The sequence below is a fragment of the Macaca nemestrina genome, chromosome 1, assembly GCF_043159975.1.
Source record: "Macaca nemestrina isolate mMacNem1 chromosome 1, mMacNem.hap1, whole genome shotgun sequence".
Taxonomy (NCBI): domain Eukaryota; kingdom Metazoa; phylum Chordata; class Mammalia; order Primates; family Cercopithecidae; genus Macaca; species Macaca nemestrina.
In genome coordinates this window covers 73,943,107-73,955,838 of record NC_092125.1, presented here as the reverse complement: position 1 = coordinate 73,955,838, position 12,732 = coordinate 73,943,107, and the positions used below count along the sequence as shown (strand labels likewise).

Sequence of the window (12,732 nt, the reverse complement as noted above, 5' to 3'; positions counted from 1 at the left end):
GTATTTTTCCTCTCTCTGCTGCCGTTCACTCCTGTCGCCCCTAATGACTGTGACCTTAATGACCTTCCAGAATATCCATATGGCCCTTTTTCTCCTCAACCTAGCTACAAACAGCATACCTGCTACATACGGGTTTGGATCTCATAATATCATTCCTAAGCCTGGCCTCTCTCGCTGGCTGGCATTGTGTGCCTGCCACGAGACCGGGCTGGCTCGTAAAACATCTCTTTATGTACTTTATTACTTAAACTCTTTTATTTGCCTGCAGGAGCCCTTTAACAAAATCACATTGAATTGACTTTCTCACACCAAATCAAATCTCCCTGGTCCCAGTTCAGTTGTCTTTGTCAATATGTATTTTATAAATGGAGTGAATTAACAGATGCTGTTGGAACAGAAGTGCTGGGGTGGCGTTTATGTTTTTAGTGCTCTCTCTGGGCAGATGAGTTGTGTAGAAGTGTTATACAGGTATCTCGGGATGAAAGTCATGCGCGTCATTTCAGTGCATATGTATTCTTAGCCATTTTCTTTGAATAGATTTTAAGCCTATTTATTACTCATTTTTTTCTTAGTGTTTGCTTATATGGCTTTACCATTTATGCCATTAATCTTGGATTGGACTTGATTATATCCTTTAGTATGAAAAGGTGAAAATTAAAACCTCTGTTTCATTCAAAGAGGACAGATTTTTTTCTGTTAGCCATGGGAAACTGATCATGAGATGACTTTGGAATATATTGACTTATTTATATTATAAATTTTGTCCATGCGGCCTTTGATGTGAAACTCTGAGTTGAAATTGTTTCAGAACACAAGACTGAGTTTTCACGTCCTGGACTCTGACTTCAGTAAAACAGATAACTATCACTGTTTGTTTCATAAGATGGGAATTTGGGAATTTTGCAGAGGGAAGTATAATCACAGAAGTCCATGGTATAAGGGTGGTATTGAAAAGGCATTTCCCTGGAAGATTTCCATATAGCATAATGATTTTTTTTTTGAAAAGTGTAATATATCAACGCTATAAAATGTATCACAATGATTTGGGGAGCGTTTTTACTCTACCCTCTCAGTTTTGTGGTGGTAGTCACTAGAGCCATCTACTGGTGAAGACAAGCGTGAATTTCTTTTCTTTCATGCTCTGCCACAAATGTTATACCTTTGTCCTAAGGATGACTAATCACAAATCTTGTTTTTCTTCTAGGCCTAAAATATCCCTTGGTTTAAAATTTGGTCCCCATGAACAATCTCAGGGTTTCACAATGATTTGTCATATTCCAGACTGGATTTTACTACTATATTATTTTTATCTCAAAGGCATGATACATAATTCTTGGTCTTCTTAAAAAAAAAAAAAAATGGAATCCCAGTTTTGCAGTCTTAACTATTTAGAAAGTCATCCAGCAGATATGTTTATAAATGCATTTCTTTTGAGACATAGATATGAAATAAGCATTGGTAACATATTTGAAGTATTAATAATATTGTGAGTAAAAATCTTTTCCTCCACTATTTTCTCAGTTGCGTCCAATCAATGGAAACCACTGGATGTATATACAGTTTAGAAAGACAATATATGCTTTTTGATCTGAAAAATAAACATCTACTAGTTTAATGTGCACTATACCACTTTAATAACATCTGCATCTTGTTCAAAGACACGCTCCACCTTTGTACAAATTTAATGAAGAGGCTCTGGAAGAATGGACCAATCCATCAATAATGCATGACCTATTTTGTTTTTCTTTGGGCATATTTAAAATTGTGCATTCCATGTGTCAAAGTTCAAAAGTCAAGTGCTACATGTGATAAATTAGGTAGGGGTCAAAAGTTATTGCAGTGCAGTTTCAGAAGATTGTCTGTCTCTGAATTTGCAGCTCATTCATGCTGAAGTGATGCACTATGGGAATTACTACCAAACTCTGCTCCGCAACATCTGCTCTCCCTAAGTGAGTTAGTGCACGTCAGACATCTTTATGTCAGAATATTGCAGTGATGGATGCAGTCTTCAGAAAATGCTGCATAAAATCTGGTGTGCCGTTCTGGCCATTAAGTGAAATTACTATTTAAATTAATGGCACTGTCACAGTTTATCTGTGCAAAGAATGAACGCTGATTAGGGTATTAAGTAATTAGCAATTTATCACACTGGAACAAGGTTGATAATAATTAAAGAAGTAATGGTTTACCAAAGAAACTAGAAAGGGAGTCACTTCTTGTTATGTGAGTGAAATCTTGGCTGAAAATTTCAATTCAGTAATACAAAGATGAAGTTCTTTGTGAAAGAAGGCATCTTTTTTTTTCTAGTTTAAAAGCAGTTCATTATCAAAATTTTAGTTTACCTGTCAGAAGTCCCTCAGAGTGATCAGATGACTGATTAGGAGTTTCAAATTAGGTCAATGTCTGCATTTTTATTTTATACTTAAAGCATAGTGAAACCATGAAGTAATGTGGGAATGGGAGGGGGAGAATATATTTCGCTCCCTAAAAGACCAGTTTTCAAATTTTGATTGCTCTTTAAAAGAGAAACATGAATTGTCTTAAGAAAACTGCCAGAGAAAAAATTAACAGTAAAGAATCCACAGTTGTATTTAAATGTCTAATCAGAAGGGGCAGAAAAATGCCCAAACAATAGAAAACTTGAAGCTACGGATTTTTCTTTTTAGTTTATGTGCGTGTATGTACACACAGGTATGTATATGTTTATATGTATTTGTGTGTATATATACACATACATATACATACACGCATATCTACACACACATAAATATGTGTATTTGTGTGTATGTACTTATACATACACACATGCACAGATATATACCCACCATAATCAAGACTCAGACTAAAATGAGCCCTGTTCTGTGTATTTACTTGAGATAACTTTTCCTGGAAATGTTAAAACAACTAAAATTATTAATTTAGCAGTTAATTTTTAAATCAATTACTTCGAAGAGTTATCACATTAGATAAACATGGTATGCCAAAACTCTGTTAGGATCAGTGTATATCATTAATCATAAATAAGAGTTTTTAATATGAGGAGACTTTTGTAAGTAAAAAGATGAATGAGAGGGGTTTTTTGGAGGCGTGTGTGGATAAACATCTTTCTTAAGGCATGTGCCAAACCAATGTCTACTTTCAATGACTTTTTTTAAAAGCACTTTTGATCTATGATTCGAGTGTCTTTAATAATGTAGATGTTTACACAGGACCAGATTAAACAATTCAGGACCCCAGGGCACTTTGAATTTGAGGTTCTTTATGTTATCAGTGGGAACTAATAATAAACAAACAAAATTCCAATTAAAATAAATCATTCATCACTTTGTGCTACTATATAACTGGATATAAATTCTAATATAAAAACACTGTGACATACAGTATAGGCACCTTGATTTCTAGCTTGATCTGACTCAAGTAGTGTTAATTTATTCCTGCTGTAATGTTAGCATTTCTGCCATTTCTCTTCGATGGCAATATCTAAATGGTGCAAATGCAGGCAATTAAACTGACTTTGGTGGGAGAAAATGTCTATCTGGTATCTCAGGTATATGTATCTTTCATTTAGATGTGGGGATCAGTGATCCTCTCTACCAGGTCTTTCTGCCTCTGTCCCCAGCCTGTCACCCATGTCTGTGATGGGTCTAGAGCAAAATGTGGCTCAAAAAATAGTGGCTGATTAGTGCACCTGATGAGTGAACATGCTCAGCTGAATAAATACCAAATCCATCTCATTAAGAAAGAATGGTTACCATTGCAGCTAAATTCACGAGAAGCAAATATTTGTACCCTAAATAAAGCTAAATAAAACTTGCACTGCTCCTTCTGCAGGGCTTCCAGTTCTAGGATGGTGCTACCTTTCCACTCTGGCTGGGCTCTTATCCCAGAGTACTTGAGTGACCTTTTCTCCCGTATGAATTTCTAGAGCTTTCTCAGAGTCCCTATAGTTTAACTCACCTTCCTTTGCAACAAGATGTTATCATCACGAAATGCACAGGCAGTTTTCGTGACAGAAATCCTATCTCTTTTTATGAAGCATGAGAGAAGTTTGGCCCAGCTGAATGATTTTCGAACACTTCCTCTTGTGTGTTCTTTTCCTAAGTAGTGTCTAGTGCTCTTGGTAAGAAGGACCCTCACTGCACATTTAAATCACCTTGGTAGGGAAATGCTACCTTAGGTATTACACCATTTCAGCAACTGCCTGAGTCTGACATTTTTATACCAAACTTTATAGCAGCCTCAGTTTTCTTCCCTTTTTCTATTTCATATTCATATATAACATTTTATTGTTGCAGGGATGTTCTGTTGTGGGCAGGATTATGTGAATATGTCAGATACCATATGCTGCTCAGCTTCCAGTGGAGAGTCTAAAGCACATGTTAAAAAGAATGACCCAGTGCCAGTAAAATGCTGTGAGACTGAACTTATTCCAAAGAGCCAGAAATGCTGTAATGGAGTTGGATATAATCCTTTGAAATATGTTTGCTCTGACAAGATTTCAACTGGAATGATGATGAAGGTAATTGATAGAAAAGCTCTCGGAGGCGCTGATTTGACAATGGAAAGAGAAATACATTGTTCATAACTATTTTTCTAAAATAGGAATATAAAAACTCCTGTGTGCATTATTCATTTTCACATTACATCCATATTAATACCGAATGAGTTCGCTATGATTGATGTTATTGCAATGAATTCTAAAGGAATTAATAATGATTAGCTGTTCTCAGGGAGCTTTACCCAGCACTTCAGATTAGTGCAGGACTGAAAGTCTGTGTGCCGCTGAAAGAGCCAGCACAGGTCGTCTGGGGCCTCTGCATGGTGCCATTTCATGCCTGGGAGCACTGTGGATGGAGACGGGAGGAAATTCCCACTTCTTCTCCCTAACCCACCAGCCATCATCCACCACCTTCCTTTGATAGAGACCTTAGATCCAGCAAATTTGCTTAGTTGCACTTATATCATATTCCATTAGACAATGAAAGATGAGCAAATGCCTGTGTCAAAAGTGAGTGAATAGGCTTCTGTGTGTAATCACCTATGTTTTTATATAGTGATAGTTCGTACACAGCCATGTCATGTATGTGGGTATTAAACTTGACCCAGGACACCAGAAACCTATCAATTTAAGGAAAGAACCATGGACACTTTAAAAACAAACATGCTACCATGTTCTGTAGTAATTTGTCATCATAAGACCACTAAAAATGGGTGTCTTGGTCACAGACAGTGGAAGGTCACTTGTTCAATGAGGCAACTACACAGTAATTGTGTGGACCACATATACTTTGTACACTTTGGGATGTAAAATAACTCATGAGATTGTTGGAAGCCCTGCAAGCACTTTGTATCAATGAATGATTAATATTAATATAATACATAAGGTTGGTTAAATTATTATAATAAGGACAATATTTCTCCATGCTGAATCAAGTAGTGTGTTTTACATAATAATGTTCAGTCTGTAGGTTTTATTTTGTTTTCTGAAGACCTATCACTTGGAGACATTTATATCCTGTTCCAATCTGAAATGAATCACCATGGGATTTTTACATAGCTGGCCCATTAGGTCTTCCCTAAGCTGTCAACTCAGGAATTCCTTTTACCTCTTTCCTGTGTTGTTTCCCCTGTTTTTTTTTTTGTTTTGTTTTGTTTTGTTTTGTTTTTGTTTTTGTTTTTTCCTGTTTGTTTTTGTTTTTGTTTTTGGATTCCAAGTTTCATTCCATTTGGAGAATTATCTTCTTGTATATAGATGTATAGAGGGTAAATTTTTTGAGAGCTTAATGTATAAAAATACTATTATTTTACCCTCCAACAGGATTGATAGTTTGGTTGGATATACAATTCCAGGTTAAAAATTATGTCTACTCAGAATTTTGAGGCATTTCTGCATGTTTTAAGCTTCCACTGATATGTAGATTCCTATCTCTTTGTTGGTAACCATGTTTCTTTTCCTATGAAAGCTCTTGAAGATGTTCTCTTTATCCTGCTCCACTAAAATTTCATGACAGTGAACCTCTATGTGGAAGCTAGGATGGTTTCTTTTTGCATTTTGCATTTTGTTTTCCTTTTTTGTGATGAGAGCATTTAGGATCTACTGTCTTAGCAAATTTGTTTATTTTTAAATTTTTTACATTGCAAAGCATCATGAGTTAGGCAGTTGTCTTCCAAGTAACATCTCTAGAACCGAAGCCCCTTCCATCTTGTGATGCTTCACACGCAGCCCTTGGATCATAGTGGAAAGGGCGCAAGAGGGGACAATTGCACACAGGCAGTTCATACCTGGGTATAGAGTACATCCTTTCTATGCACTAGTCACACAGACATATCTAGTCAGGTGGCTTCTCCTACTGCAGCCAGGTTTCAACATCCCATGTTCCCAGAGAGAAAAGGGAGACAGACATCACTGAGCACATTGCATTGTCTCTGCCACATTCATCTACTTTCCAGCTTCCAAAAAGGTATGCACTGTCTTGTGTGTATTATTTTCCTTCCTTTTTTCTTAGACTTTCAACATGTAAACCATTATTTTACTGTCATTTAGTTGGGCTTTTAGAGAATATATATATGTGTGTATGTGTGTATATATATACACACACACAAGCACACACACATGTGTGTAGTGGGGTTCCACTTTTATAGTGTCATCTTGGCTCACTGCAACCTCTGCCTCCTGGATTCAAGTGATTCTCCTCCCTCAACCTGCCAGGTAGCTGGGATTACAGGTGCGTGCCACCATACCCAGCTAATTTTTGTTTTTGGGGTAGTGACAGGATTTTGCCATGTTGGCCAGGCTGATCTCACACTCCTGACCTCAAGTGATCCACCCACCTCAGCCTCCCAAAGTGCTGGGATTATAGGCGTGAGCCACTGCACCCAGACCCACTATATATTTTTGAATTTATTATTTTGACCAACTTGGTAAGAATAATTCAACTTATTTTATGTAAGAGAGAGGTTGAATGGAGATCAATTTTAATAGCAAACAGTATTCTAAATACATTATGCTACTTATGTAAAGGAAAGGCAAAGTAGATCTCCACATTATAAAACTATTACCTTATTTATAGCTCCTGTAATTTAGGTTGGTTAAGTATGTAATTTCCTTGGGTTAAAACAAAGTGGTAGTTATAAAAAATCATAAAAAGTCTGGAAATTTGTCAGAGAAAATGTTTACAAGCATAAATAATTATAATTATAATGACAGTTCATGAAACATTTGTATTTTTTAAAACTTGGATCAGTAGTACTTCTAATGGGACTAACTTTTCCAACAACACAGGAAATGTAGATTCTCAAATATCAGTTCTTTATTTTCTCTAAAATTCCATAGGAAAGTATCAAATAGCAAAAATGAAATATTTGTAGTGTGAATACTAAGTTTAAAGACTTATCGGTGTTATCTCATTTGAGTCACACAACAAACCTTGGTGTAAATTTTGTCTCCATTTTTCCCACTGAAGAAGCCGACGTTTTGAGAACATACGTGACTTCCTCAAGGTTACAGAGCTGGGAAGTTGCAAAACTGAAATTTTAATCCCAATCTGTGTCGTTTCAAAGTCATTTTTCTTTCTAGTATACAAACTGCCTTCATTTCTTTTTATAAATTTTGAAATATTCATTCATCAAGTGGAGGAAAAAATTCATTTGAAAGTCATAAAAGCCTACCCTATGTACGTCTAAATGAAATTTTTAAATACTCCTCTCTCTCTCTTCTCACCCCTGCCACTTGATTCAGGAAACCAAAGACTGCAGGACCCTCTGCCCAGCATCTATGGAAGCCACAGCACATTGTGGCAAGTGTGACTTCAACTTTACCAGCCACATTTGCACTGTGATAAGAGGGTCTCACAATTCCACAGGGAAGGCATCAATTGAAGAAATGTGTTCATCTGCCGAAGAAACCATTCATACAGGGAGTGCAAACACGTACTCTTACACAGGTAACAGAAAACAAGCTGTCTGCCCATGGCTTAATGGGGTTAGTGAGAAGCCGCTGAAAATGCAACTTTATTTCACTCTGACATCAACTATCCTTAAACTGGTATCAATACATTCCATCATACTTTGAAGCCAGCTAGTTACAAGGTAATTAAAGGCATAATCTGGATGTATTCAAAGTCAGTAGTTTAAAATGTGTTAAAGTCTAACTTTAAACAAGGTTGTATTCCATATTAAGGTAAATCTGTGGAGATATCTGTGACCTTTACTGCTATATCCAGTTAATTTACAATAAACCCAGTTTTCTTTTTCAAAAGCTACAATGCGGCTTTCACTAAATGTATTGAATGAATATTGCTATACTCTCAAGCAGAAAGAAGGATGGACCTGTCTGATTAATAATAAAATCTAACAGTGCTATTCTGAGGACGAGGTAAACCCAAGCATGACGTTTCTCCAAGATGGCTGGTCATCTTGAAAACAATAACCTTTGCAGTTTTTGTAAATATTAATTTCTACATACCATCTTGACTCTGCTGAATTAGTCCAAAATGGTGGTTCTTAGTTTTGGCTGAGCTGTGTGAGAAACACTGTTAAGTTTAGAATAATCTCTAAAATAGTTCTGCCATCAATTAAATTTGTGTTATTCATCCATTTACTTAAGTCCCTACAAAATGTGTTCTTGTTTTTTGAAAAGTCAAGTGTGTGTGTGTGTGTGTGTGCGCGCGTGTGTGTGTGCGCGCGCATGTGTGTGTATCATCTATCATCTTGATTAAATAGAATCCATTTAAGTGACATAATTTGAGCAAGCTAAGGTTACATAAACAAGCAAAACATTGCTCCATTCTATCATGAATCATCATTCTGCTTTACTCAACCAAGGGGCGATAATGGCTAACCTCAAGAGTGCAGAAAGTAAGGTAGGCTACTGAGATAAAAGAAGGAAGATTAAGAAGGGAAGAAAGGAACAGAGATAAGGTTGATTGAACATTATTTAGTCTCAATGTTATACTAAGTACTTTAAAACCTTATCTCAGTTACCCACAAAGCAATCATATAAATATGATAATTTAACACATGGGGAAACTGAGGCTCAGATCTGTAAAAGTAACTCTCCATGAGAAAGAAACATATTCAAATAATGCCATCTTCAAAAGGGACAGATTTTGAAGACTCCAAGTGGTATAGGAGCTCCTTTAAGAGTGCTCCAAATGCACTTTGAGCTGTTCTTCCACCTAAAATGTCCTCATTTATCATCCTACTCAAGGCCTAGGTCAAGATTCATGTCCTCAGTTGGCAGTCCCTGTGCTGCTATGGCGCATTGTTCACAAAGCTCACTAGCTTTCTCATGTGTCATATGGATTTGAACACTTGTTCCAACTCTTCTATTAGATTGAAACATCCTTATGAATAGGGCATTTTTGTTTACCTTTACTTCGTTATTTGGATTTAGAACACTATACAAGCAAAAAAACTTCTTGGAATGAATTTAATTAGGAAAGGCCTTAGATAGAGGACAATTTGTCCAACCTTCTATTATGTTCCCAGTCCCAGTTATAGATTTAAGTCATGGACTTTCATTTTAAAATTATTGAGTTTCCATCTAAGAGAGTTCTCTACTTTTATCTGCCCCCTTGTAATCAAGATCAAGATTTTGAAGGGCTTTTAATACATACTTGCAATAGCCCTCTCCAGAAGTGAATAGATGTTTCCACCTACTGATATAATGGTATGAGGGCTTTTAAAATCCTTATTTCAGATTGCTTTGCCTGCAGAAAATACTGTAAATGGAATATCAAAAACAACAAACTGTTCTTTTTCGTGAAAGATGTTCAGTACACAAGTGGTGCTATGATAATTCCATTGAGAACAATTTAGACTAAGTCAGACTCTTTTAGAAACTTACACTTGAAAGCTGACAATACCAGTGCTGACAAAAATTTATTCGTTCATGAAATCATTTATTTATCAAAAAGTATTTATTAAATGCATACTAATAACTAGTCACTGCATTAGGACTAGCAGCTATGATGACAAACAATAATTTTCACTGGGATTTGAACCTTATATGAAGAAAGAAGGAAGCAGCAAATGAGATTTGAAATGATGATGTGGGCTTTAGGATACAGAATTACAGTCATTGCCAATGAGTAGTTTAATTTGCTGTAGCAGAAATGTAAAACATATTGACCAGCTGAGGGTAGGTAGATGGTCTAGGCAACTGAATTGCACAAGGTCATTCAGGGATCCAGAATCCAGAATGGCAACCAAAGGTATGTGATTTTTCTCTTTAAAAAATGATGCGGAAGTTGCCCATGTCTTTCTACACTCCTTCAAGTATTGAGATCTGAGTCATGTGACCACTACGAGCTACAGAGAAAACTGGCAAATGTGATTTTCTAATTAGGAGCCCTCTGACCAGGATGGAAGGGAGAACTGGGGAGCCATGGTAGCCATCACAGGCGACAAGTGGCAGATACCCTTTGAGCAGAGAAAATGGAAAAGAAAGATAATGCTTTATATTTGCAGAGAAATCTGCATTTTATGAAGTTCTGCCCCATAATTTATTGCATTTTATTTTCATATTAATTCTATACAGTGGGCGGGGAAGGGTTTATTGTAAGGAGATGTATATAAGGAGAATGTGACCCAATTAATCCAAGCATAGGGACTGAGAATTAACTCCATGTCCAATGGAGATGAGCAGCTGACCACGCAGCCAAGGAAGAAGGCCTCCTTTTCTGATGCTCAATCTGAGAAAGAGTCATCCAGAAGCTACCATACCAAAATACATACATACTCCAAATTCATCAAATTAGAGACATGAAAAATAAATTTAAATAATTAAACTTTCAAGTAAGTTTTTTTGGGGAAACGTGTAGCATTGGTATTTCCGAAGTTATTAAAGCTTAAATGGAACTAAGACTTTGGGGACACCACTGAATCACATGAGTGTTCATCGGATACAATTTTTGCCAGTTTGGAAGGCTCAGCAGGCTTGGTTTTATTGTTTTAGTAAAGTTGGTTGTTTGGTATTTTGGTTTTCAATTCTGGCTTTTGTGGAAGAGGGAAGGAACTAGATAGCAGAGTATGCTCTCATTTTTATTCACTGACATGGTACCATGATAAACTAAGTTTCAAATCCTGTGTGTTGTAATAACATTATAATCCATATGATTTTAAAATGTTTAAGTAATATTAGCAAAGTAATAGAAAGTAATAATTTATAAGTTCTATGATACTAAAACTATAAAAGAATGTTGGCAAACCTGTCTCATGTAGGAATCAAAAGTACATGAATTTGTGAAGCATTAAATCTTCTTATACTTTATTCCGGGGCTTTTATTTTTCATTTATTTAATATATCCCTCCTTCTGCTCAGAAACGGGGAATTCCTTTCTGTATAATTCCGTATCCCTGAATCTGATAAACACTTTAAGTGTTACTTATATTTAGAAAATAAAGATATTAGAGTTTTATTTATATACAAAGGGTTTAGAGCATTAAAACAAATTTTTTAAATGTCTGAAGTTTTTGATATTCACTTTTAGTATGATGGTTAAAAAATGAAAATAAGAGAAACCTGCCTGTCTATTTTTTCTCTTTCCAGTTGTGAACCTCAAGCCCTACATGATATATGAGTACAGGATTTCTGCATGGAACAGCTATGGGCGAGGACTGAGCCAAGCTGTGAGAGCCAGAACAAAAGAAGATGTGCCTCAAGGAGTGAGTCCCCCTACATGGACCAAAATAGACAATCTGGAAGATACAATTGTCGTAAACTGGAGAAAACCTATACAATCAAATGGTATTGAGCTACCTTTAAAATACAAATGACAAAAATCCCATAAATTAATAAGAAAATCAAAATGAGTATAATCTACATGTAATTGCCCTATGCATCTAACCACTAGAAAACTATGTTCTGACAAAGGGAACTTTAAATATGTGCCGACTAATCACTCACTTTGTGGTGTAGCCCTCGTAAATTTTTAGCCTAAATAAATGAATAAAATAGAAGTAAAAGTTCCTTGAATCCCAGAATATAACTGAGCTGCTTTCAAATAAGCAAGGCATATTCAGAGAAGGCAAAAGAGTTTTAATGTTGAAAGTAAATTTGTTTCATAGTGAAAGGAAATAAACATAAATGATTCTTTGATCATCTATGTCAAGAATCCCTCTCTTCTATAATAGTATAATTAGGAACTGCTTGAGATAGCAATATAATAGGAAATTAAAATTAAATAAAGCTATAGTATTGCATTTCATTCGAACACTAAGACTTGTAAGTTGTTTGCAAATAGTTAAAATGATACGACATTCAAATGCGGTCATTTTTCTACTTCTTTTAGGTCCTGTTATTTACTACATTCTTCTTCGAAATGGAATTGAACGCTTTCGGGGAACATCATTGAGTTTCTCTGATAAAGAGGGAATTCAACCATTTCAGGAATATTCATATCAGCTGAAAGCTTGCACGGTTGCTGGCTGTGCCACCAGTAGCAAGGTAACAGGAGTTGGCCTAAACTCTGGGCAAAGGGGTTCAGCGTGAAGATTATGTGAACATCCAGGGTGTTAACTAGGGTGTTCATGTGTCCCCTTAACTGAGTGCTAATACCTAGGCCTGGAAGGAGAGATCATTGCAAGGGAGATTTATCCAAATATCAATCTTGTGTTAATGAAAAACAAGTGAAATCTTGAAGCAGTACCACCTTTTCTTCCACATCCTTTCCTCACCAACCAATTTTAGGTCATCTATAAATCTATAAAAATGTCCAAATCATTATTCAG

At 36.0% G+C, this 12,732-nt stretch overlaps 1 protein-coding gene across 1 annotated transcript in view; it reads left to right on the top strand.

Annotated features, from left to right (window-relative positions):
- Positions 1–12,732, top strand: part of LOC105493520 (usherin) — a 789,359-nt gene that overhangs the window by 623,483 nt on the left and 153,144 nt on the right. The window contains exons 50-53 of the mRNA XM_024796490.2: positions 4,296–4,519; positions 7,739–7,943; positions 11,552–11,749; positions 12,294–12,448. Coding sequence (XP_024652258.2) covers positions 4,296–4,519; positions 7,739–7,943; positions 11,552–11,749; positions 12,294–12,448 — 782 coding nt within the window. The remainder of the gene's footprint in view (positions 1–4,295; positions 4,520–7,738; positions 7,944–11,551; positions 11,750–12,293; positions 12,449–12,732) is intronic.